Source organism: Accipiter gentilis, chromosome 10 (genome assembly GCF_929443795.1).
Source record: "Accipiter gentilis chromosome 10, bAccGen1.1, whole genome shotgun sequence".
Classification (NCBI taxonomy): domain Eukaryota; kingdom Metazoa; phylum Chordata; class Aves; order Accipitriformes; family Accipitridae; genus Astur; species Astur gentilis.
In genome coordinates, this window is record NC_064889.1 from 4,076,358 (window position 1) to 4,101,221 (window position 24,864).

The following is a 24,864-nucleotide window of genomic DNA, read 5'->3' on the forward strand; positions in this document are numbered from 1 at the left end:
GGGGGGGGTTGCTGCAACGGGGACCCTTCCCTAACAGCGGTTCCCCGCTGGGGGGGGGGGGGGGTGTCCCTTAACGGGGGGGGGGGGGGGCAGATTTTACTGTATAGAGAGTCGGGGCAGAGCCCCGACCAGCTCAGCGCACATGTGGCGGGCTGTCCCTTCATCCCATCCCATCCCGTCCCATCCCACCCCATCCCATCCCGTCCCGTCCCCTCCTCCGGCCGGCCCACACGCACACCCAGCCCTCCCTCCTCCTCCTCCTCCTCCTCCTCCTCCTCCTCCTCCTCCTCCTCCCACTTCCTCCGCACAATGCAGGCTGCCGGCCGAGCGGGGCAGCGGCCGCAGCCCCCCCCCCCACCGCCGAACCCCCCGCCCGACCCCGTAGAGATGCTCCGGGGGAGGCATCGCGCCGCCGCCGCAGGTGAGTGAGGAGGGGTCGGAGCCGACCCCCGGTGTGTCCCCCCGACCCCGGTTGCCCGCTGAGGTTCCGCTGGAGGGATGCGGGGGAGGCAAAAGGGACCGGGGAGGGTCCCAGACACCCCCCCCCCCCCCCCCGCAACGTCCCCCGCTTTGCCTTTGAGCTCCCAGCTGGGGGGTTGCGCCCCAGGAGGGTTTCCCCACCCACCCCCCCCCGGCTTTGCTGTACCCCATCTTAAGGGTTGCCTGCAGCTCAGCTGGTTCTCGTTGGGCCATGCTGGGAAGAATGGGCTTCAGGCTCCGCTTCCAGGGTTTTTACCCATTTATGGATACTTTGGTTCGAGCGCCTTCGGTCTCCCCCCCCCCCCCGGCCTCCCCGCAAGAGCATGAACCCGCCGAGGGTTATTTGAGGGGGTCGCGATCGGCCCCGCAAATGTCGTGGTCGTGGCGGAGCGGAGGGGACAGAAGGATGGACGGACGGACGGTCCTCGCCAGGTCCGTGCCTGACCGTGGTCAAGCTGGGACGTGACGCCGATGGGTCGGAGTTGGATCGATGCGTTTGGACCTGCGTATCGGAGGGGGTTTAATCCCCTAAATATTCAGATGTCGGTCTGGAGGCTGTCGCTCTGCCCATCTGGTGGCTGCTACGGGCTTAGTTAAGTTTTTTTTTTTTTTTTAGAAAAGTGACTATTGCTGGGGCTTTTTCAGGAACGACAACCTCATCTGCAATACAAGCAACGGCTTGCTGCCCGTGCTGGGTGAGGATACTCTCTTAAAAAGCAGCTCCGGCCGGGCTTTTGCCTACCTGGGAAAAGCTCCGGAGCTGCAAACTTTTTTGAAGAGGGATAAGGTATGAAAAGAGGGAGCTGGGACCGCTAAGGCCTCTTGTTTGCCCCCCCCCCCTAACGACCTCAACGGGGGAAGCCTCGCCAGCGATCGCATCCAAACCCACCGGCGAGATGGGAAAGGTGACCTCCTCGGCAGGGACCCAAAGTCCCCGCGATTGTGAAACCCGTGTTGCAGCCGGACGGGAAACCACCTTCTTACCGAGGGGAGCAGTCCACTCGCTTTGGGGTGACACGGGGAAAACCCCCTCCGTTAGCGGCCCTCCGCCACAGGACCCCGGCGGGGTGTCTCGGGGCGTCGGGGAGGGACTGTGGGCTGGCTAGGGATGCCCGATGCCAGCGGGCTTGGGAGATTTGGGGGTTTATTTCTTGATTCCTGCGGGCTGCCTGGGAGTTGGCGGCTGTTTCTTCGCGTCACGTGGCGATGGAGGAGGCGGGAGGCTGTGATGAGAAGCTCCCGCTTATTACGGCCGCGTTCGGGCGTCGCATCCTGGGGAGGAAATGCCGGGGAGCCGTGTGCCGTGCCTGACTGCCCCGGCGATAACAGACCCAGCCACGCTTGTTCGGAGCCGTCGGAGCAGAAAAAGAAAAAAGAGACGTCTGAGCCATCCCCAGCAGCCTCGGTAGGCCAAGGAACCCCGGCGGAGGGGGCACGGGAGGGCTCCCGTGCCCTTTCGACATCCGAAACGTGGCAGATAAAGCTGGCCGTGGCCCATGAGCGCTTAGCCTGCACGCGGTGGGGGAGCACGTGCTCCTTTTTATTTGGTTTTACTCTTCTCCATCCTGGCCGAGCAGCCTCTTCTGGGAAAAACCCCTGCAAAGAAGAAGGAGGGGAAAAAAAAAAAATTCAAAAAAAAAAAGAAAAAAAGAGGAATAAATCGCTTGTGTTGAATCCACCCACTGCTTTCCCCAGCTGTGAGGTTTTGGTATCGCAAGCACTGGCCACACGTGTTAGCGTTCGCCCAGGCGTCCCCCCCAACCCCGATTCCCACGTGCCCCTCTCCTCCCTGCGGCCCCCGGCCCCGGCATCTCTCCCGTGGCTGGGGGAAAGGAAGGAGGGCATCGCCGCGCCGGCTGCAAGGGGATAGTCCCGGAGGGGAAGGGCTGATGGTGACAGCGAAAGCAGAGCTGTTTTCTTGGGTCTGAAATGGCGCAGGTGTCGGGATGGCGGCAACCGGGGCAAAGCCCCAGTGTATTTCATAGAAAGAGGGAGCCCATTAGCGCCCTCACCCTAATGAGGTTAATGAGCTCAACCCCTATCAGACATCAGAGAATCCAAGTGCCTGGCTCCGGCTACCGCAGTGGGATGTCTTGCTCTGTTCTGCATCCCTCCAGCAAGGCTGGAAGTCGGAGCTGGCCGCCCGCTTTCCCACAGAATTGGTGGGAAGGGGTTGGGGCGTTCCCGAGGGGAAAGGTCTCCTTGTAATGGCGTTACGAGGCCTTTTCCTTCCTCCCCTCCTAAAGAGGGGTCTCCGCTGCCGTGATTGCAGGAGGTTTGGAAACGGGGCGATTGCGTCGGTGTTGCCCGTGTGCCCGGCGGCAGAACCTGGTCCCGCGGTGACGGCGGGGCCGGTTGCACAACGTGCCCGGCGCCACGGGTTTTGTAGATCAGCTTGTTTCAGGGAAGGGGGGAAAAAGCAGTGGGGAAATGTCGGAAGTCACAAGATCCCGGGTTTCTGTCCCAGCTTGTCCACCCCAAGCATCGTCACCGCAGGGAAGGGATCCCATGCCTGCTTCTCCCTCCCACGCAGTACCTCTCAGGGAGATGGATTTAAACACCACCTTCCCCAAAAAACCCTCTCAGGCCACCGGTGTGTGGGGAAAGCGGTCGGCTGGAAAGGAAAATAACCCAGTTTGGGGTCCCCGGCCTGCCCTCCTGCTTCACATCCTCCCAATCGTAAGGATGTAAGGAAAGCCTGCGGCTCGTTTTTTTTTGCGGGGGGGGGGGGGGGGGGCATGTGGCAATGTGCAGCCGACTTATCCTGGGGATGGGCCCCTAAAATATCTCAGCCAATATTTGGTGATGGAGGAGCCTGCAGCAACGCGCCGGGGCGAGAAGGCACCGATCTCCTGCCTTGGGCCAAGGTCTTGTGTGGAAAGCAGGGGTTTAGGGGTTTCTCCAATCTTTTTCAATTTGAAGGGAGCATTTTCCCTGGATCTAAGGGATGGCAAATTTGATTGGTACTGGACGTCTCGGATATTGCCCAGAGGCTCCTGAGGATCAAGCTGTTAGAAATGATGCGGTCGCCCCATGGCCCCTTTCTTTGGGGAGCTGCTTCTGAGCGTGCGAGAGGGGAGACGAGCTTCTTTCTCGTCCGCAGGGAAGCGTCGACCCTCCAAAGAGGTTTTTCAGAGGAGTCCGGGGAAGAAGCATCCTCCCTGGAAAGCGAGAAATTGGTGGAGGTTGGGAAAGAAACCCAACGCGAGGGAACGGCAGAGGGGTGCAGCCCGCTCAGCCATGCCAGAACTGCTGTTTTGGGCAGAGCTGCAGCTGGGCAGGGGCACCCGCGCCCGCGGCTGGGCGGCCGGTGGACCTGTGAGCCCTGTTTCTGCCCGTAAGGGGTCTGGCAGGGCTCTGCCCGCACGGCAGGGAGAGCTGGCAGGGTGTAGCGTGCGGCTTGCCAGAGCGGGCTGCGTGCGGCTCGGCTCTGGACGCCGGCCGCGCTGCAGAGCAAAGCCACCGCGCTCGGGTCCCTTATCTACCCTTGCAAGTCTCCCCAGTTATCTGCTCCCTTTCCCCTTCTGCGGGCAAGGCTTTTATCTTATCTCCACGCTCTCTTCCTCCATTTCCTTCCTTGCTTCTCTGCTAATTTTTGCCACAAAAAGAAAAAAAAAACACGGGGGGGGTGAAGAACAGACACGAGATTCTACTGCAGAAAGTCCATCCATGGGCTTGGGGGATGCTGGGTGATGTATGGCCATGCTGGGAGGATGCTGGGTGATGTTTGGCCATGCTGGGAGGATGCTGGATGACGTCTGGCCATGCTGGGAGGATGCTGGGTGACGTTTGGGAATGCTAGGAAGATGCTGGGTGATGTTGGGTCATGCTTGGGAGATGGCTGGGTGACGTTTGGGCATGCTGGGAGGATGCTGGGTGACATTTGGCCGTGCTTGGGAGATGCTGGGTGACGTTTGGTCATACTTGGGAGATGCCGGGTGACATTTGGCCGTGCTTGGGAGATGCTGGGTGACGTTTGGTCATACTTGGGAGATGCCGGGTGACATTTGGCCGTGCTTGGGAGATGCTGGGTGACGTTTGGTCATACTTGGGAGATGCCGGGTGACATTTGGCCGTGCTTGGGAGATGCTGGGTGACGTTTGGTCATACTTGGGAGATGCCAGGTGACATTTGGCCGTGCTTGGGAGATGCTGGGTGACGTTTGGTCATACTTGGGAGATGCCGGGTGACATTTGGCCGTGCTTGGGAGATGCTGGGTGACGTTTGGTCATACTTGGGAGATGCCGGGTAACATTTGGCCGTGCTTGGGAGATGCTGGGTGACATTTGGCCGTGCTTGGGAGATACTGGGTGATGTTTGGTCATACTTGGGAGATGCTGAGTGACATTTGGCCATGCTTGGGAGATGCTGGGTGACGTTTGGTCATACTTGGGAGATGATGTTTGGTCATGCTGGGAGGATGCTGAACCGTGGTCCAGCAATGCTCAGGCAGGTCTTGAGGCTCGCTTGGGCGTTGTACACGATGCTCAGGTGATGCTGGGGGAATACTGGGTGAAGGTCCAGGAATGCTCTTGGGGCCCAAGCAACGCGCAAGTGTCTCAGTAGGATGCTCAGGAGACGCTGGGCAGTACTGGGGGGATGCTGGGTGATGCCAGGAGATACTGGGGGGATACTTGCACTGCTCAGGGGATGCGGGGTGATGCCTGGGAAGGCCGAGCGATGCTGGGACGGTCTGCCAGCTCCACCTGCTGGCATGCACCGCCTGACACTGCAGGCCAGCACCCAGGTCCCACCTCAGCACCAGCCCAAAATCAGACAAGACCATAAGGAAGAAGGTCCCCCTGAGCTGCAGGCTGCTGCCTTGGGGGGGAAAAGTCTCAAATTAGCTTGGAATTTCACCTTCACCTGAGCTGACCCGGCTTTGCTCCCCGCTGCCTGCAACAGACGCTCGCTGGGGCTTTGAAAGCAAAGCGGCGAGAGCTTTTCAGGGCTTTTCCAAGGAGACGGACGGAGGAATGCTCAGCCAGCCTACCAGGATCCTCCCCCGCCGGCTTCAGGCTCCCATCCTGGCTTAGTGCAGGGCTGCCCCAGCCAGCACCGAGGGAGGGCAGCGCCTGACCGGATCCCTAGCTTCCACGCTGAGGATCAAATGTTGCTTCTCAATTGGGGTGGGCTGGCTTTTTTTAGGATCTCTGCCAGGTGCTGGGAGGATGGGGGAAGGGAAGCGAGTCCCTGTTGCCCTTGGCAGAGGCCGACTGTGAGACGAGCAGGGCTTCCCACAGATCCCCTCTCCTTTAGCCTTCCAGCGTGATGTTGAGCACGAATAAGGAAAAGCTGCACGTGAGAACCAACACGCTTTCTCCAGCCAGCGCGTGGGCAAGGTGACTTTCGGGGAGCTCTCGGCGGCCCCTGTCAGGCCGTGCCATTCCACCGCAGGCCGAGTGCTTGCCACGGGGACTTGCTTTGCTCACGATTTATTTTCTCTCTCTCTCTCTCCCCCCCCATTCAGAAAGGCCAGCTCACCTCTCCCATCGCCTGCCCTGGTCGGGACACCGGCAGCAACGTATAAATGGCCTCGAAACGGCACTTGGAGTCTCTGGACCCCACGATTTTCAACAAGCTACCTCGGCTGGAAACGGATCCCGCCGCCGGCTTCCCCGCTGGCCTTTGCAAATCCAGCCCCCTGCCCAAGCCCAGCTCCGAAAACCATTTCAACTACAAGGGCTCCTACTTCGCCTGCCCGCTGCAAAGCCCCGACGGCCCCGAGCGGCCCCTGGCACGCTGGAGCCCGGCGACCACCTACCTGCACTACGGCACCGGTGCCGGCAGCCAGCCCGTGCCGGCGGAGGGGCCGCTGGTGAGCTGCCTGCTGTACCGACCCGAGGGCCTGGGGACCGGGCTGCAGCTCCCGGGCGCCGAAAAGGCCAAGGACGGTCCGATGCAGGAGCCGCTGATGGTGAGGGAGAAGTGGTCCAGCCCGCCGCCAGCTCCGGGAGGACACCCCTTCCCGGTGAAGAAGCCGGTGGCTGTGAACAAGGCGACCCCCCTGGCTGTCCCCAAGCCGGTGTACAGAGCCCCCGCGTGCTTTATGGACCCCAGGATGGCTCTGCCGCTGGGACCCCGGGCGGAGAGCCTGCGGCAGAGACCGGGGGATGCGGACTGGGCTCTGCCCGCTGCCGCCCCCGCCGGCCACCCCCTCCACCCTGGAGAGCCCCGTGGCGGCACCGGGCTGCACAAGAGGGGTCCCCGCTCCAACCCCGGCCTCCCGCCGCTGCACCCCAGCCTGGCGCTGCCCGCCAAGGAGAAGGTGGGCTCCCCCGTCGCCTTCTCCCCCTACTATGCCGCCTTTGAGAAATACAGGGCCCCCCCCGGCAACCCCTTCCTGGAAGCCAGCTGCCCCACCACCCACGGCCAGAGGAAGGTGCCCGAGCCCTCCAGCCTCAGCCCGGACCCCTGGGCCAAGCTCCAGCCACCCACCGCCAGCCCGGTGTACCGGGAGAGACCGCCGGTGTGCTACCCGCACACCCACTACCCGCTGCCCCTCCATAAAACTGCCCTCCTCTACCACCCCCCGGTTCCCACCTTGGAGGCACAGCCCGGCGCCCTGCCCGGCGCCTACAAAGGTTTCGGCTTTGCGGGAAGCGGGGAGCCCTTTCCTGGCTCTTACCTCAAGCCTCAAGCCCCAAGGAGCTACTTTCCCAGCCCCTTGGACACCTACGTGCCGAGGGCGGCCGGCACCAGCGCGGAGGCATCGCCGCCCGCCAAGTCGGAGGTGCTGCCGAGGGATGCCGAGCCGCCGCGGCGAGCTGGCTACGTGCCGGGCCCCGGCTTTGCCTTCAGCCCCGGCAACGTGGCCGTATTCGGTACCTCCTTTGCCGGCACGGAGCCGGGCTGCGAGTGGCGCCGGGTGGAAAGTCCCCAGCAGCGAGCGGCAGCGAGGCACAACGGTGATTTCCAACCCATCTGCGCCCCAGAAAAGGTGCCCGGGGTCTCCGAGGGGCTCGCAGAGATGTTTTTCAAAGGAGAAGGGGGCTGGGTGAAACCCAGCCAGGGGGAGCGGGAGCCCCCTTACCCGGGGAGGAGGGCCAGCCCGGCCCCCCAGGAGTCCCCCCGTGGGGGACCGCCGGCTCCCATCGTCGTAGGGAAGGAAGATGCCTGCCAGGTCAAGGATGCAGCCAAAGAGCTTGTCCCCCTTTCTCCGCCCGCCTCCCCCCCGCAGGGACTGAAAGACCCGAGGGACAGCGAGGTTTCTTCTTCCTCCCCTCCCATGCCAGTGATCAACAACGTCTTCAGCCTGGCACCTTACCGAGACTACCTGGAGGGGACCGAGGGCTCAGCCCCGATCCCCTTCTGCAGGGAGCATCTGCCCGGGGACACCCCACCCCAAAACATGGGGGGCAGCCGGGAGCCCTCTGCCCTCGGAGACGTCTTGGTGATGTCCAGCCTGCTGCCCGCAGGGTCGGTGGCCGGCTGGGGGCTGAAGACGGGCAGCGGTGCGGTCCAGAGCCCGGGGGAAAGCTGTTACAGAAGGGTCCCCGAAGAGCCAAAGCTTGTCCTCCGAGACGCGGGGTCTCGGGAGGGCAGCCCTGATGGGGCGGGGAGTGGGCAGCCGGCCTCCGAGGACATGGTGCTGGACCTCAGCTTGAAGAGAAAGCAAGCCGGGGAGACCCGGGGACCCATCAGCTGTGCGGAGGGGATGCCGGACAAGGAGGAGGTGGAGGAGGAGAAAGAGGGTCCTGGGGGGGAGGTGGGGGTGGAAGAGGGGGCCAAGCCCCAGGAGCTGCCCTTGCTGCTCGAGGTGGCCTCTGGGGACAAGAGCAACTTCCAGAGCTCGGCCACCTTCATGTTCAAAAAATACAAGATCCTGCGCTCCCTCCTGCCCGGCGCCGAGCCCCCCCGGCAGGCCGGCAGCCCCTGCGCCCCCCAGCCGAGCCCACCACCACCACCGCCACCGCCAGCCCCCTCCAGCAGCATCCCCAGCCCACCTCCACGGACCCCCTCCACCTCCCCGCCGGCCAGCAGCCCCCCGGCCCCGCAGCCCGGTCCCCAGCCCAGCACCTCCGCTCTGCAGGAGGCTCGCCCGGACCCGCAGCAGCCCCCGCTGCCCGAAGCCCCCCAAGCTGCGGGAGAGGAGAACATCTCGCTTTCCAGGCAGATGAAGTCCCTGGACCCGCAGACCTCCGCCGATCAGTATTTCATCACCCTGCACACCTGGCTCTGCGACGTTATTTCGCGCTCGGTGTCCAAGTCCTCCCCAGAGCTCCTGCAGGAGTGGTTGAAGAAGGCAGAGCTGGTGGAGGAGCTGGATGAGATGCCCAAATCCCCCTCCAAACCCAAGAACGGCTCCAGGATCCCCGAACCTCAGAAGCTCACCAAAGGCAAGGAGATCTGGCTGGCTTTCCAGGACGTGGCCGCTCTCCTCGCCAACCTGCTCTCTCAGCTGCAGACCTTCATGTTCGCTCGCAAGTGTCCTTTCCCCCACGTAGTCCGGGCGGGGGCCGTCTTCATCCCCATCCACGTGGTGAAGAAGAAGCTCTTCCCCAAGCTCTCCGGGGCCTCCGTTGACCAAGTGCTGCAGGAGCACAAGGTGGAGCTGCGCCCCACCACGCTTTCGGAGGAGAGGCACTTGCGGGACCTGGAGCTGAAGAGCTGCACCTCCCGCATGCTGAAGCTCCTCGCCCTCAAGCAGCTCCCCGACATCTACCCGGACCTGCTGAACCTCCACTGGCACAACTCCATCAGGCAGCAGCTCGGTAGGTAGCCCGGCATCTCTCCTGGAGGGTCGATGTCACACCAATGGGTCCCCGGGACTTTTCCAGGGAAGTTCCAGCTGCATCCGCCTCCCAGATGCTGCTGTTCGGTGGGAGCGTCCACCGCTTCCACGGTCCTTCGGCATCCTCGTCCTACCGAGGGTTCTGCAGAGCAGAATATTTAGCTTTTCTGCGTGGGTTGTAGAGGGAGAAAGCTGGTCCTGGTGGTGGGTGGGTGGAGCTGGTGGGGGGGCTTGTCTGTGCCTGCCCGGGTGAGAAAAGTCATCCCGGGGATAGCGAGGAGGTGACGGTCACCTCCAGGCCACCTCTCCCCCTCCAAGCGCAGTGGGGCCGGGCGGCTGAGGAACACGCTGGGATCGGGGCAGCGTGCGTGCCGCGTGGCGGACTTGCCACCCATGGCTGTCCCATCCCACCGGTGACAGTCGCACCACCCTTCCCTGTCCGGACACCCTTTTGCTGCTGCTCGAGTCCATCACCGACAGCTTTATTTCTTACAGGTTTGAGCTCACAGGCTGGCCAGCATCCCTCCAAGTAGGTAACTCTTCTTGCGTGCGCATTTGTATGTATTTATAGGATTTCTACGTAGTTTTGTGAAGGTGTATGTATATTTGGGTGTATTTACCATGACGACAGGGAGCTTGGGCTGGCTGGGGAGGTGAACACGAGCGGCTCTGCTGCCTGGGCTGGGCTGGAGCGGGGGTTTGTGGCTGGCTGGGCGGGGGGGGGGGGGGGGGGCGTGGATTATTTGGCACCCTGCCTTCGGTAACCACTCTTTCCTCTCCCAGGTAGCCCTGGTGTGGAGGCGCTGAAAGCTGATGGCAAAGCAATAGCCGCGGATAGCATGAAGAAAAAGGACGCACGAAGCAACGTGCCAAGGGCGACAGCCGAACCGCCTGCCCGTGAGGACGGGAAAAGGAAGGTCCCCCTCGTCCCCAGAGCAGGGTCCTCTCCCGGCAGCGACACGGCTGCCGAGATGAAGGAGGCTGTCACCAGCAGACCTGCAGGGAGATGCTCCTCTCTCACTGGCGGGGTGGCTGTGCCCGAGGACGGGGACAGATCCTGCCGGGATGCTGGTGCCTGGAGGCCATCGGTACCGCAGGGACCCTCCGAGGACGATGCTCGGGGTGGAAACCAGTGACAGGGACGCATGGTCCAGAGATGCTCCAGGGATGGCTGGTGTGGTACCCTGGCCCATGGGGATGGGCTCGAGCCCCTCGCAGCAGCTGGAGCTGCATTTCTTCTAATGCATCGTCTTTTAGCGCATCTCCCACCTCCATCCACAACCAGCCAGGCTGCAGCCAGTGAACCGGGAGGGAAGGGCTGGAGTTCCCGCGGAGCTGGAGGCCTGGAGCAGTGTTTGTACCCGCAAGAGCAGTATGGAAATGGCCACACCATCGTTCTCAGCCTTGGAGAAAGGCTGGCTACTGCAGGGATGATTTACCACGTCCCCTCCTCTCTCCTCTAACTCGCCTCTTCTGCTTTATACACGCCATTCCCGCTAAACGTACCTTCCTCCTGGTTTTTAATCTTTGAAGTGCTACGGAGACTTAAGGCAATGTTAAGGGTCGAGGGAACCGCAACTTCTGTAGTCACAGGACTGACTTTTTGGTTGTTTTAAATGAAGACATTTTAAAAATGTTATGAATTTACCTTTATAAGGAGCTGCTGCCTTCAGGTTATGTGTTTGTTGTTTTTTTTTTTTTAAAAAAAAAGTAATTTATACTTGCCTTTTTATTTAAACTCACGGTTTCACCTGTTTACCGTGCTGGACCAAGGCAGCGGGAGTGAGCTGTTCAGGCTGAGAGTTTCAGTCCCAATCATAGCTGAAAAAGGCTGCAAGAAAGATTTAAAGACTGTTAAAGAAAACCAAACCACTTTACAACACAGATCCCAGATGTCCCAAAGGAGAACATGGGAGATGCACATTTGGGGATAACCTTGATGGAGACACGGCGACCCTGGTGTGACCAGAGGGGCAGAAGAGGGGAGCGATGCTGCAAGACCTTGGAAGGAGAGATCCTTTTTTCCATCCCGCGGGCACCGAAAGGTTGATGGGCATCCCAGGAGGGATCCCGGCAGCTGAGGACGGATGGACTTTCCCTCACCCGGTCTGCAGCAGTGGTACACAGCAGAGGCCTTACAAACTCGACACTCAGGTGTTTCTCCAGCTGATGCAGGGCGTGGAGGAACAAAATAAGGATTGTTATTTTTTATTTCACTACAGAAAATATTTATTTTAAACTAAGAAAATGGAGGGCGGAAAAAAAGAAAGAAAAAAAAACCCTACCCAAACCATACCATAGACTCTTTTTAGCCAAAAGGTGTGTTTGCTGGCCTGGGGAGGTGGCGGCTGCTGCTGCCATGTTTTCTGTGGGTGCCTTTCTGGTTTTCAAGTGGGGTGTACTGGCCATGTGGGGGACAGGGAAGGGGGGACACTGCCGTTCTCTTCACTCTCCCTTGCCATGCCATGTTTGTGTATAGCATTGTAAAGCAATTTGGAAAGCAGTGTTTGTTAATAATATTGTAATTTTTTTATATATATATATATATATATATATATATAAGGTTCCAGGGAAGAAAGTTCCTTCACTTTATTTAATATTTTGTAAGAACATGAATTTTAAGGGATGCCTCACCTGATTAAAAGGGTTTGGCTTGTTTCCAAACACACCATGCTTCGGTCTCTGCTTGCCAGCACGGGCACGACGGGACCTTTCTGGGGACACGGCGGGTCCCAAATCAGTGCCAAGCATCTCCTGGCTGGCTGGGCAGACCAAGCAACGGGTTTGGGCACCCCCATCCAACACGCTTGTCTGCTTCTCCCCGCAACAAAACACAAGCGATGTGCCTAGCCGTCATCGGAGGGCTGGATCCAGCATCCGACCTGCCGGGGATGCCCAGGGGTGCAGGGAACCCCCGTGAGTCACCCATCGGTAAGGGAACACATCCCAGCACCTGAGAGGGGTACGTCCGGAGCCCCCCAAATGACAGCCAGGGAGGAAGGTGCTGGCAGAGGTGTCTGCGCATCAGAACCTGAGCAGAGGAGCTGTGGGGTGCAGCAGGGATGGCACTGGTCCCCGGCACTCTTCTGCCTGCTGCTGGGGGGATGCACCCCGGGCTGATTTAGCGGGGACCCCCGAGACACCCTACCCCTTGCGAGCCTCCATCAGAAGCACGACATCTGCCCGGTCGCAAGAGCCAAGCACTCCAAACCACATTTTCTAGCCCAAATTACTCGAGCCCAGCAGGGAAACAGCACTGCCATGACCCCCCCCCCCCCCCCCATACAGGGCATTTTGGGGAGCATCCGTGGCATTTGGGGCCAGTGCTTGGGGAAAAACCTACCTGGAGGAACAGGCACAAACACTCCTTCATCTGCCAAGGGCTTAATGAGCAGCAGAGGGAAGCTGGGACCCCTCCAGCCAGGAAAGAGCTTCACCTGGAGGAGTGCAAATGAGATTGTGTGTTAATTGGGAGCAGCTGGAATGGAGACATCCCCCACCCACTGGAAAATGAGATAAAAGCACAGGGCTGGGGAGCAGCTTGGTGCTCTCTGTGGGTGCTATCAGGTAAGGGGTGCTGGTGGGTTGGAAAGCCTTGCTGTCCCGGGTGAGGTGGAGGTTTGATGTGATGTCTGAGGCTGGTTACAGCCTTGCTTTGCACCGGGAGCCTCCCTGGCTTCTCCTGAGGGATGCCGAGGCTTGGCACGAACTTCCCTGAGCTGGAGCAGCTGCTCGGTGCTGCTGGAGACCAGGGAGATGTTTTGATAAGGGGTCTTCTGTCCTTGGCTCTTGGGGTGGGCCAGCTACTGTCACTGGGCTGGGGTGGGGGGGTGGTAAAGCTTGGAGGGACCCAGCCTAAAGCTCCTGCTGTATCTGTCCACAGCTAGGCTCTCCCCATGGCCTCTCAAAGGCAGAGCCGAGGGGCAGGACCCCCGGACCCCAGGGATGTTGGTGCCCTACGGCTGAAAACGATGCTCTGCGGTGAGAGGGAAGGGGCTGTGGCCATGGCCCCGAATTCTACCACCTGTGTGGCCGCTGCTGCCAGCGGGCTGTGGTGCAAAGCCTTCCTGGTGCTGGCCGTCTGCCTGTCTGCCACTGCTCTCCCATACAACCTGGGGTCTCTGGCTGCTCTTTCCCGGCCCCCCCCAGCCTCCCTGCCTCCTTTCCGTGCTCGGCCAGGCTCGCCAGCCTCCCAGCAAGGGACAGGTGGTGATCTGGTGGCCACACGTGGGGACCTGCTCAACGAACTGGCGATGCAGCGGCGTGGGAGCGCGCCGACGGACTCTGTGGGTACCCCAGGTTGCTTCCTGGGGGTGAAAGGAGACGCGACCCACGGTACGGATGCCGAGGGATGGAGTCTGGGGATGCCGACAGCGGCCGCTGCCTCTCCCTTGACGGCTCGGACCTCACCAGAGCAGCAGCATGGATCCAGGGATGCGAAAGGGCTCAGGTTGGGCGTGAGAGCAGCTGTGACGCCGTCCCCTGCGTGGTGGCTTGGCACAGGGGTGTCCGCTACCTCAGCTCCGCTCCTCCAGACCACGGGTGACCCCGGTCCTGTCTTCCAGCATCACCTTGCTCTAGGAAGCCCCCGTGGCATGGGACCGGGCTCCCGTGATGCGACGCCCGTGCCTGCCGTGACCTCGGCCCGTGGCCTTGGGCAGCCAGCGGGCATGGTGGAGCCCCGGGGGTCTGCAGGAGCTGCGTTGCTGGAGGTGGTGCCCACCCAGCTGGTTTCACCTGATGGGGCTGCTGGGGGGGTTTATGGCCCATCTGATGCCCCAGCACCTGCAGGGTCAGTGTGGGCGCTGACAGGTAGTCCGTCCCAGAGCCACAGCAGAGTCAACCAGCCTGGAGGTGACCAAATGTTGGCCCTTGGGGCATCCCCTGGCCATTGGACCCACAGAGCAGATCTCAACCTGGCTTCAAGCTCTAAGCCTCCTGCTGTGGCCACAGCCAGGAATTTGCCTTTTCGGGCCGGAGTTGTGACAGCAGCGCAGGCTCCCAGCAGTGTGCCAGCATCTGACCAGTCTGCAGCCAGTGGCTTCTCTGATGTCCAGCATGGAGCTTTAGTTGCCAGAGCCACAATGAGAAGCCGTGATGGGCAGAAGAAAGCGGAGAGACCAAGCCCTGGCCTGCCTGACCTTGGTATGGGTGAGGACCGCACTGCTGTTCCTCACCTGGTGCCCCTTCCAGGGCCGCCCTCGGCTCTGCCAACAGAAAGGACGTCCAGCTCGACCGAAACGCGTACCGGTGCTGCGTGGGTAACCTCTGCTGTGACATCCGAGATGCTCTGGGACACATGGCCTGCTGGCACCTTCCCTCATGGCAAAGCTGCTCTGCTGGCAGACACAGTCTTGGCCAAGGTCCCAGAAAATGGGTCTGGACTTCTGACCACTGTCTTGGCATCGCTTCCCAGTGCTGCATTGGCTCAAGATGTCAACCACCCACAGGTGCTGGCTCCCTTCCATCCTACAGCAGAGTCTGGGGGACCTGCTGTCACCTCAGGGAAACCAAGTGATCGGTCTTCCCCCCCTGCAAGGCAGACTCTGCTGACATCCACTGAAGCCCACCCTTCCCCTGCTCAGACCAGGGCCCCCAGCGCTGGAGGTCCCCCTGTGACAGGGCTGAGCTCTGCAGCCTCTGATACCGTCCCGGAACCTGGAGTGACCAAAGCCTCCTACGAGGATGGAGATGTTACGGTGGCTTCCCCTTCTGCAAGAGCTGCAGGTGTGACACGTGGCTTCTCCCTGGGGTCACGTACCCAGAGCCCATCTCTGCACCTGGATCCCTCCCTCGTGACAGCATCTGAGGATGGACCCACTGCAAGCCAATGCCAGGCCATGAAGGTGGCAGAGATGACTGTGCTGCCTGGACCGGTGGCTGTGGCAGAAGAAGCTGGGCACAGTGAGCCCCGGACAGCATCGGTGGGAGCCACTGCTGCTCCAGCAGGACCTCCAGGGCCCACCCGTGCCATCCCAAGCTCTGTGCCTCTTCCCAGCTCCAAGAACCCTGCTCCGGGGCATTGCTCTGAGGCTGCGCACCATACCGGCACCACAACCTCGCCATCTCCATCCTGCCTGCTGACTTCCACCGGAGCTGTGCATGCGGCTGGCTCCCTGTCCAGCTCTCGGACCCTGGCTGCACCATCAGGAGTGACCCTTGATGTTCAGTCTGTGTCCGGTCACTCTGTCACCTCCCAGCATCTCCCTACAGCTGCCAGAGAGACCTTCACCCCAGCTGAGTGGATGACGATGGGCAAACCTGGGTCCCCAGGGGCGAAGCATCCCTGCATCCCTGCATCCCACCCCTCCGGGCTTCCCTCTCCTGCACAGCCTCTGCCTGCGCACGTGCTGCCTTTGCGGTTCCGGCTCTTGGGCATCGCTTACACCGAGACTCTGAGCAGTAGGGCTTCGGAGAGCTACAGGGAGCTGGAGGAAGAAGTGAGGCTGATGGTGAGTGCGGGAGCTGGTTGGTGGAGATATTGGTACTTCTGGGTGTAGGGGTTGCAGCTGAGAAGCTACTGCAGCAAGCCCTGCTGGGGTGAGAAGCCTGTGGGCTGCATCAGCCCTGGCTTGGTCTATCACCTACCTAGGCATGGTGGAGACAAGTAAATCCTCAGCACGGCTCTGGCACGCTTGGTTTGAGGCGGGACTGGACTCCCCTTGCCTCCAGCAGGTAATAGGGCCATTGCACACCATGTTGGTGTTGGGGTATTCCCTCCCGGGTGCGGGTTCCAGGCTGATGGGAGCCCTGGGTATGCCAGTTTAGCCATGACCATGGCCAGAGACCTGGCGTACCCTGGGTAGTTTATGCTGACTTCCCTCTGTATTTATTGCACACCTCCTGGTATAAAGCTTCTCCATTAACAGGTGCTTCTTTCTTCCAGCTAAACCAAATGCTGTCCACCTATGAGACCTTCCTGCAGGCAAATGTCCTTGAGTTTATGTGAGTATGTGGCTCTGCCCTGGGGCAACAGATGGAGAGGGGTGTGTTTGGCTTGGAGGGAAGGGTTTGCCCAGCAAAATGCTCCAGACTGGTCTTGTGAGGGCCTGTGCTCCCTCCTCAGGGTCATCATCCTAAGGAATCCTTGGTTGAAAGTGTCTGAAGCTCCAGATAAAGCCATCTGAGACCTCTCCTTGGGTGGGGTGTTAATGTGAGGATGATGGGGCTCTAAAGCTTCTATCAAAGGGGAGGTGGGCTGCCCATCATCTCATCTCCTTCCCAGGAACGGCTCGGTGGTTGTGCGAGGGGAAGCCCTGTTCAGGGGGGATGCTCCTGCTCCCACCAACTCCCACCTCATCCGGACGGTCGTCATGGAGGCGAGCAAGGGAAGGAGCGTCTTCAGCTGGCAACTGGAGCCACAATCTGTCCAGTCCAGTGGTAAGCTGTGGAGAACATCCCACAGCAAAGCTGCTGCTGTCAAGTGTCCTCCCTATACCTCTATGAAAGCCAAAACCTCCCCAGCTTGGATTTCAGCCTTCACCTTCACTTAGCGTTCCTTCTCCTGACCCACGCAAAACCCTTTAGCGTGAAGGATGCTGGACACCACATCTGCAGCAGTTGGACCTGTGTGGTCCAGCGCTTCTGCTAAAGTCTCTGGCTTCCCCTCCTTGACCTGCTTCTCCTGTCCTGGGGGAGGTGGTAGATACCAAGCCCTTCCCACCACAAAAGGTATTCGCCTTCCCTCAGCCGCCCTGCTGGCTTCTGCTTTCAGTGTGTGGCAGAGGATGAACTCAAGGCTGACTGATATCTCCCGGGGAAGGTGGAGGAACAGGCATGGGCATAACTGCCTTCTGAACCCTTTCAGGCTTCAACCTGGAGAACCTGGAGCCGGAGAAGCTGTCCATCTCTCTCACTGCCCTCCAGCTTGGGAGCAGCAGGACAAACTCCCTGGAGAGGCTGATCAGCAAGGTATGGCAAGCCTTGGTGGCTCTTCCAAAGGATGATGCTGTGAAAACGGGTGCTGGCTGCTGCACTGCCGGCCCAGTGGGATAATGTGCCCTAAAGCAGGGGCAGGGTGTGAGCTGTTGTCTCCTCTTCATCTAGGTGACTTGGTCTCTCGATGCCCTCTACCGTGTGAGGAACTTCACTGTTGCCCAGCTCAGGTATGGGACACAACTACCCTTCTCCAAAGCTCTTCATTAAGTTACCTTTGCTACCTCTGGCATGTTCTGCGGCTGCAAAGGTGGAGAGGCTGAGTTGTGCTGCGCTAGGAAACCTGGAAGGGTGGTGTGCAGCTGGTGGCAAATACTGCAACTGAGCACCTTCCCTGGGCTGAGCAGTCACAAGCTGCCAAAAAAAAAAAGACCAGCAAGGGTGTGCTTGGTGAGCCTGGTCCCTCCTCTCCCACCTTGCTTAGAGCCCTTCTCTCCCCTTAGAAACCTCAATGGGGACCTGGAGATCGCTGGAGACCTCTACCTTGACACAGTCATCCATGCCAACGTTGCAGAGGTTCTGCAGGCCTTGACAGCTCTGGCAACCTGCTCTGTGGACCTGACCTCCCTCTCGGTGGAGGGTAAGGACAGTCCCTGTGTGTGGTAGGGCTCACTGCCAGCTCTGCTCACCTAGCACTCATGTCTTGCCTCTTCAGGAGCCAGGCTTCACCTACAGGTTTACCCGGTCTCCTTCCTCATCACCAACAGACGCTTCAGTGAGGACCTTCTGGATCCGCTTGCTATAGAGCACCAGGAGCTCACCAGAGACCTTGAGGATGTGGTAGGTATGGCTGGTGGGAGGGGGCCAGGGTCCTCCCAGGGTGCTGAGCAAAGGAGGCTGAGGACCACTGGAGGATGAGGGACTGCTCTGGGGTTGTCCAAACCAGACCCTCAACTCCAGTGCCGTGGCTGATACCTGCTGGAGGCAGGCACCGAGGCTTTAGCAGCAGCATGTTTTCTCTCTGCTGACGGTGCTTCAGTGGTTCAGGCCACCACGATGCAGCCAGGGACCTGGAGGTGCTGCAGAATCACAGCTGCCCTGTGTCCCTGTGGTAGTGGCCATGCCAGTTCCACCATGGCTGTGGAAATGGTGGTCTGGCTGGGTGAAAAGCCCCAAAGGCTGGTGGGGAGCTGAGCAAAACTTCTCTTCCAGGTGGCGAGAGCCGTGAGGGACCACAGGAGCTTCCTGCAAGTGGTGATAAGAGGATTCCTGTGAGTGGGAGCAGAGGGTGGTCTGCTGGGGCAGAAGGGAGGAGCAGGGGGGGTACAGAGCCAGGGAGGTCTCCCTATGACCATCAACCAACAGGTCATGGCTGTTGGGTGTATCATCTCAGCCACAGAAGTGTTTGCAACAGGCAGCTGAGGTCAAACATCTACCCACTGTCTCGGGAGTGACTTGCTGGACCCCCAGGGATGGCCCTTCCATCCCAAAGAGCAGATGCAAAACCAATGCTTCCCTGGGTGCAGAGACATCCTCCTGGGGCCCCTCTGAGCAAAACCAGCTGGGACTCTGGCTGTGCCCATGGCCACAACCCAGCATATGGCTGCAGGGTCACGGTGGGACTGGCAGCTGCTGGAGCTCTTCCCAACCTTGTCCACAGGCCTGGCTCCTTGATCTGCCATGGAGACGTGGTCTTCCAGCACCCTGGTCCAACCAGCCTGGAAGTTTTGGAGGCACTCGTGCTCTCAGTTGGGCCAAACAAGACTTTGGCTGGTTCAGACTTCCAGGTGGACCCATACTCTCTTGCTGTGGGAGGTAAGCTTCCCATTTGGGGTATGGGTATACAGGTTTCATCAGCTTGTGGCTCCATGCCCACAGTGCGAGCAGAGTAGATCCACAACCAACTAGATCTGGATTCCTTATGCGAAGGGAGGGTGAGATGGAGATGGCTAGTAAGGTGACCAGCTTGCAATGGTTGATCTGGAAGTACAATTCTAGGAACAACCGTGCCCTATCCCACTGGGCAGCCTCCGGGAGGATGGAGACAGACCCACCTGCTGCAGGCTGGCATAGGACAAGAGGGAAGGGTTACCTGGAAAGAGCACAGAGGGTGTCAAATGGATGTATATTGGTATCCTATACGTTACCTCTGGTCTCCTAAAGGAGAGTGGGTGGCTCCTGCTTTGCGAGGTAGAGCTCCTGTGTCCTGCAAGCTGTCCTAACTGCTGTCCTCTTCTCCAGAGGACACTCTGCAGCCTCCCCTGCCCCCACCAGGCTTTCCTGAGTATGGTGTGGCCATTGTCATCGTGTGCGGCCTCTGCGTCATTACTGCTCTGATCATCGTGCTGGTGGTAAGGGCAATGTCTGTCTGCTGGGGCAAAGCAGTCCCGGTCCCTGTGCGAGGAGAGCACAGAGCAGAGGATGGGCATGGGGCCAGGCAGGGCTGCAGCTTCCATGCTCTCCTCCCTAGTGTCTGAGGACCAGGATGTTCAGCTGGTGGGATGTGGCAGTTCTCTGGGACAGAAGCTACTCTGAAGCGAGGACCCAAACCCTGGAAATGGAAAACCGAGGGATCTGGTCACCATCTGAACAGGCAAGTGGTCTTTACGCTCCCTGGAATTAGTTTCTGTGCCTTGGAGCTAGAGCTTTGAAGCACAGCTGGCGTTCTTGCAGGTCATAGGTCCCTGTTGCACCTGGTGATGGTCCTGAGCAATGCCAGGAGTTGGAGAAACCCCTGGGGGGCTGGAGGGAAGGAGACTTTGCTCCCTGCCCTTGCTGGAGGTGGGCATGGTGACTTGTCCCCCTCTCACCTGCAGGGCCCTGAGGATGCTCAAACAAGCTTGCAAAACAGTGCTGCCTGACGAGAAGATGCAGCTGATCGCGGGGAGCCTGAAGAGGGGTTGCAGAGGGAGAGATGTTCGGATGATGCTCATCGGGATGCAGCTGCCGAACCCTCCCTGAGAAGGATGTGGGCTCAGGTGTATAAAGGAATAACTTTGTATGTTGAGCTTTAATAAACTGTTTATAGAATGTCAAACCTAGCTGTGAATGGTCTCTGCTGCTCCAGGGCTAGGAGCTGTAATGGGCAGCTGCCAGGCACTCCGTGGCTTATACTTTACACCCAGGCTTGCTTAAGAGCTGCACGCTCTTCCCAGCCAAACCTGGCTTTCAGCACCTCAAGCTGTGTGCTGCTGGTCTAACTGGTATTGATAAGCTGAGCTTGGTCCTCTCCAGCTCTTGATTAACTGCTCAGTATGGTTAGCTTGTTTAAAAGAGGGTGGGGGGATTGATTTTTCCCTGGGGAAAGCAGCCCTTCCTGCTCTGCACAGAGTGGTCCCCTTTACCCCAACAGGCAAAGCACCCTATGACAGGTGCCTACTTAACTACCAGGCAAAGCTTTTTTTTTTTCCCCCCACCCAAAAGCTTGGTTTTTCCCTCTCTGCTGCATGCTTTTCCTCGATCTGTGGGACTGTGCTCTGTGCAGAGGCAGAAAGCAGGCTCTGCATACAGATGCTTGCTTCAAAAAAGGGATTTTGGTTGCTTTTTTTTAACTCTAATCAAAGGTCATCCAGTCCTGTGCTCCTCCAAAGCAGGTGGGGAAAACCTCTCTGCAGCCCAGGCAAGGGGCAGGGCTCACCCCATCCTGCTCTGAGGGTGCTTGTCCCTGCTTGCATCCCATGGGAGCAGGGAGCCTGGAAGCTGCTGCCTGGGGTGTGCTGAGTTCCCCTGCTCCTTTCGAAGGGGGAGAGGAGCTAAAACTAACCCTTCCCTGTGCTCTGCAAAACAAGGAACTGTAAAGGGAACAATGCTTAAGCCTCATTGTTTCTAAGACTATTCATATTAGACATATAACTAATGATTAGAGAGTTGCTTTAGATGTGATTAATAGAATGCAGGTGCTTATAAAACAATATTTGTCCCATGTGTAGCCCTCACTGTGGCTGGCTTAAAACCCAGTCAAGCTGAATCAACAGAAGAAGGATCATATATCTTAGACCTAAGACATAAGAGTGATTAACTTTAGAGCAAGATAAATTAATAGAATAGCCCGAATGATTTTCAGAAATTCAAAGGTCATCTTTGATGTGTAAGAAAAGTGATTGTGGTGACCGGAGACCTTCTGCCTATGACCTCTAACTTCAGAAGAACCGGGACCCTAGAATTGATGAGATAAGATGATGATGAATGATAATGACATGGGAACTGAGATCCAGTGGAACATTACAAAGACTTTGGACTGGGATAACGGGTGGTAAAAAGGTATATAAGACTGAGAAATTTTTGGAAGGTTGCCATTCACTGCGGTGGTGGCCCAACTCCGAGTTGTTAATAAAGCAAACCTAGAGAAACCCATGACTAAAAATTCTTTAACAGGAATGCACTTAGTGCTCCTCAGCTTCCACCCTCCCCTGCCAGCTCCTGCCTGGAAACGACCCACAAGCAGCAAATTCTTCAGGGCCGGGAAAAACCTGCTGCATCCCCAAACCTTGAGAAAATCAGAGCTGAGGTGCTGGAAGGCACAAAGAAGCTGCCACCGCCGCTGCGTGTTAATTCGAATCTGTAGGGCCGGCTTTGCAAAGCAAGGGCCGAGAACTTCCTCGGAACTGACTCACCTCCTCTCTTGGATGTCACCTACCCCCAGTGTGCGAGTGAAGAGTAATAAGAGTAACCCAAAGCCTGACCAGCCGGCTTCTGCTGTACTTAAGAGGAGAAAAAAAGGAAGCGATTCTATAGAAGTCTTCAAAGGCTGGTTTTCTAGAAGTGACTCTTACCCAAAGGCACAGGCAGGAACCACCCGACCTGCAGCCGTGAAAAGTGCCAAAACAGGGGCAATCCCAACGGTGGGAAAATAACGGATGATTGTGAATGTGCTCAAGGGACTTGCAGCTGGGGTGTAAAAAACCTCATGTATCGTACTAATTGTTTTGTCCTGGGCGTTTGATAAGTAGAACATCTGTGTTCAGATAACATCGGCCTGCGATAGACTCAGAGGCACCTATCGAACGTGCTTGAGATTCCTGCCCTGCCGTGGGAAAGATCAAGGCATGGTGGCAAACTACGTCTCTGCGAATTCCTGAAATACAGGTGAAAACATCAGGTTTGGCGATCCTTCAGCACGGACCGAGCTCCGCGATGCCTGCGTCCTCGCTTGCGTGCCTCTGCCTGGGCGCTGCTCCGGGGATCTCCTGGTTGGTGAGGTAATGAAAATATATTTACTCTTTGCCTTTCATCTGTGGTTTTGCGGTTGTTCCTGCATCCTGCCCGTGCTGGTTTGCACGCCAACAAACGGGCTGAGCGAGTGTGCGAGTCAGCCTGGATAAAAACAAACTGTACCGATGAAGAACGAGGCAGGGGAAAAAAAAAAAAAATTAAAAAAATACCCTGGTCTGTCTAGAAATGACACGATGGGGCGGTTTGGCAGTTGGAGGTTGCTGGGGTGAACGGCTGGACACTGGCGGCTGCCTTGCTCTGCCGGGTCTGCAGCAGCCGCCAGGTCCCTGCCCGATGCCCTGGAACCCCGCAGCATCCCCGAGCTCCCACCCGCAGCATCCCCCCTCGTCCGGTCCCCGCCGTGGCCCGAGACCCACTGGGTTTTGTCGGGTGCCGGTACTTCAGATGCCACCGCTGTGTCACCTTGCGGCTGGGTGAGAAAGCCGTCGCGATGCTGCAGGCTCTGGGCTCCTTCCTGTGCCTTCATCCTCCTCCTCCTCCTCCTCCTCCATCCCCCCAGCCCTGAACTTTGGCATCAACTTTAACGTGGCTGTCCCCCTCCTTGCGGAAAGATGCTGAGGAGGTGAAACGAGGACAGGGTACTTCCATCAGCTCTCCTGCAGGAGCAAATCCCTCCTCATGCTCTTCCTCCTCTTCCTCCTCCTCAGCAGGTGCTCCCTTTGGGGAGACAAGGCCATGGAGCAGCTTCTGCCCCCCCTAAACCTTGGGGACCAGAGGGGGAAGCCGGATCCTGCTGCGGGCTGCTGTCTGCCTGCTGTGCCGTGCCGTGCCGTTCTCAGCAAGAACCGAGCTTTCCTGGGGAGGTGGGGGGCTCATTCGGTGGTGGTTCCCCACTCCCCTGCCCGGTTGCTCACCCCGATTCAAAGGAATCGGCTCGCAGAGGGACTGTAAGCCAAAGCACCTTTATTTTCACCGGTGGGGAGAGCGTAGGGTCGGCACCCTACAAAACGCACCTCCGTCCAGGTAAAATTTCAGTCAAACTTATATAGCATTTTTATCAAATGTTCCATACATTTTGTGGTTAATCCCCGATAAACAAGCAGTTTGCGGTTACAAAACTTTAGTGCTCTATTTTGTCTATTGTAACTAGTTTTATGGTTTCCTAGATAGCAAGGCATACGTGCCTAAAGGCAGCAGCATATCATATCCCTGCAGAGGGGTAGGACCCTGTTTATGGTTAGCCAAGCTAAAACCTCTTAAAAAAAAAAACAAACCAACAAAAAAACCCCCAAACCAAACCCAAGAACTCACAGTATTTGCTAACTCATCTAGAAGATTTCAGAAAATTTAGGATAAGACTGTTGGATATTAATATAGAATGGGTTAAGGTTATTAACGGCAACTGAGCTGCTCAACAGGCCATGAACAGCGTTCGCAGCCTGCCCCCCTGTATAGCCCCAATCCAGGACTGGAGTAAAACCCAGTCAAGCTAATCAGTAGACAGATCAAACAAAAGATGAAAAATCAGCAAGATACAGGTGCGTAGCTGGGGAGTGATTAAAATATGTAGAACTTGCAAAGATAAATGGGAAATCGTTAATGGAACAACCAGCGAGGTTTTTTTCAGGATGGTGTAGGTACGAGACTTCAAAGTAAAGGGGATGAGAAGATGACTGACCCAAGACGGACTTCGAAACCCACAGGATGATGACCTGACGGAACAAAAGAAGAATCGATGAGGTAAGACGATGATGAATAGTAACAACATGGGAACCGAGATCCACTGGAACACTACAAGGACTTTGGACTGGGATAACGGGTGGTAAAAAGGTATATAAGACTGAGAAATTTTTGGAAGGTTGCCATTCACTGCGGTGGTGGCCCAACTCTGAGTTGTTAATAAAGCAAACCTAGAGAAACCCATGACTGAGAATTCTTTAACACTCGTACTTATGCTAAGACCGGCCTAGTTATGTCAAGCAAACCTTCAAGCCATACTCAACTCTATTCCTTAATTCAACCCCCCCTTTTCTTTAAGCTATTGCAAATTCTTTTGCAAAACCTCGTTTGCAGTCCATAATACCTGTACGTGTTGAGCAACAGTCCGTATTTTCCACCACATCCAAACGTTGAGAATAGTCAACAGTAGGGCTACAAGGATCAGCATTAGCACAGGATGCACTAGAAAGTTGAAAAACTGTGCAGCGGTTGGAGATTTTAATGATGTGTTTAGAAAAATGTCCCACCGGTGGTGTTCCCTGGTTTTCTCGATGGTTGTGATGATGTTTTTTACTTCCAGAGTATCGTGCTGGACTTGCCATAATGTTCAGTTAGAACTTTCTTTCACCTTCTTTAACGGTGGTTCAATGACTGGGTGGGAAAGCATTTTCTTAAGGACATTAATGTCCATTCTGATCTGTTGTTTAGGTACATCCTTGTACAGCATCTAACTGTCAGAGATCAACTGAGAGGTGGTTATAGGAACAGAATAGTTAAAATCACAACCTCGTATTTTGGTAAAATTACAAACACAAAAGTTAGTTCCATTTCTTTCTTCTTCACAAGTATCAATACTAACATTAGCACAACTAGTCCTTATACAG

At 57.7% G+C, this 24,864-nt stretch overlaps 2 protein-coding genes across 17 annotated transcripts; both read left to right on the top strand.

The window, feature by feature from the left end:
* Positions 1-336: 336 nt before the first annotated feature.
* C10H15orf39 (chromosome 10 C15orf39 homolog) lies at positions 337-11,880 on the top strand. 9 transcript variants are annotated; one of them, XM_049812469.1, is made up of 5 exons: positions 337-421; positions 1,097-4,573; positions 4,605-5,822; positions 5,951-9,194; positions 9,998-11,880. In XM_049812469.1, exons 4-5 carry the CDS (start codon positions 6,011-6,013, stop codon positions 10,348-10,350), a joined length of 3,537 nt encoding a protein of 1,178 aa, XP_049668426.1. In that variant the 5' UTR covers positions 337-421; positions 1,097-4,573; positions 4,605-5,822; positions 5,951-6,010; the 3' UTR covers positions 10,351-11,880. The 9 variants fall into 9 exon arrangements, with proteins under 9 accessions (XP_049668426.1, XP_049668427.1, XP_049668431.1 ...); XM_049812470.1 differs by having other exon boundaries at positions 338-421; positions 1,126-4,573; XM_049812475.1 differs by lacking the exon at positions 337-421 and adding an exon at positions 9,710-9,743 and having other exon boundaries at positions 449-4,573; positions 9,998-10,133.
* An 83-nt stretch (positions 11,881-11,963) lies between these two features.
* LOC126043688 (nascent polypeptide-associated complex subunit alpha, muscle-specific form-like) lies at positions 11,964-24,378 on the top strand. 8 transcript variants are annotated; one of them, XR_007507494.1, is made up of 16 exons: positions 11,964-12,781; positions 13,098-15,666; positions 16,101-16,159; positions 16,440-16,594; positions 17,022-17,125; positions 17,261-17,319; positions 17,593-17,729; positions 17,805-17,929; positions 18,302-18,360; positions 18,750-18,904; positions 19,331-19,440; positions 19,560-20,087; positions 21,153-21,349; positions 21,464-22,287; positions 22,969-23,284; positions 23,889-24,378. XR_007507494.1 is itself a non-coding variant. In XM_049812465.1 (12 exons), exons 2-12 carry the CDS (start codon positions 13,111-13,113, stop codon positions 19,710-19,712), a joined length of 3,672 nt encoding a protein of 1,223 aa, XP_049668422.1. In that variant the 5' UTR covers positions 11,964-12,781; positions 13,098-13,110; the 3' UTR covers positions 19,713-20,117. The 8 variants fall into 8 exon arrangements, 2 of the variants coding, with proteins under 2 accessions (XP_049668422.1, XP_049668423.1); XR_007507495.1 differs by having other exon boundaries at positions 22,972-23,284; XR_007507496.1 differs by lacking the exon at positions 11,964-12,781 and having other exon boundaries at positions 13,060-15,666.
* Positions 24,379-24,864: the final 486 nt, after the last annotated feature.

Coding starts and splice junctions, on each gene's coding strand:
- C10H15orf39 (XM_049812469.1), top strand. CDS start 6,011: ATGGCCTCGAAACGGCACTTGGAGTCTCTGGACCCCACGATTTTCAAC. Junction 9,195..9,997: donor CTCCATCAGGCAGCAGCTCG/GTAGGTAGCCCG, acceptor TTCCTCTCCCAG/GTAGCCCTGGTGTGGAGGCG.
- LOC126043688 (XM_049812465.1), top strand. CDS start 13,111: ATGGCCTCTCAAAGGCAGAGCCGAGGGGCAGGACCCCCGGACCCCAGG. Junction 16,595..17,021: donor ACAATCTGTCCAGTCCAGTG/GTAAGCTGTGGA, acceptor GAACCCTTTCAG/GCTTCAACCTGGAGAACCTG. Junction 17,930..18,301: donor CCAGAGACCTTGAGGATGTG/GTAGGTATGGCT, acceptor CTTCTCTTCCAG/GTGGCGAGAGCCGTGAGGGA.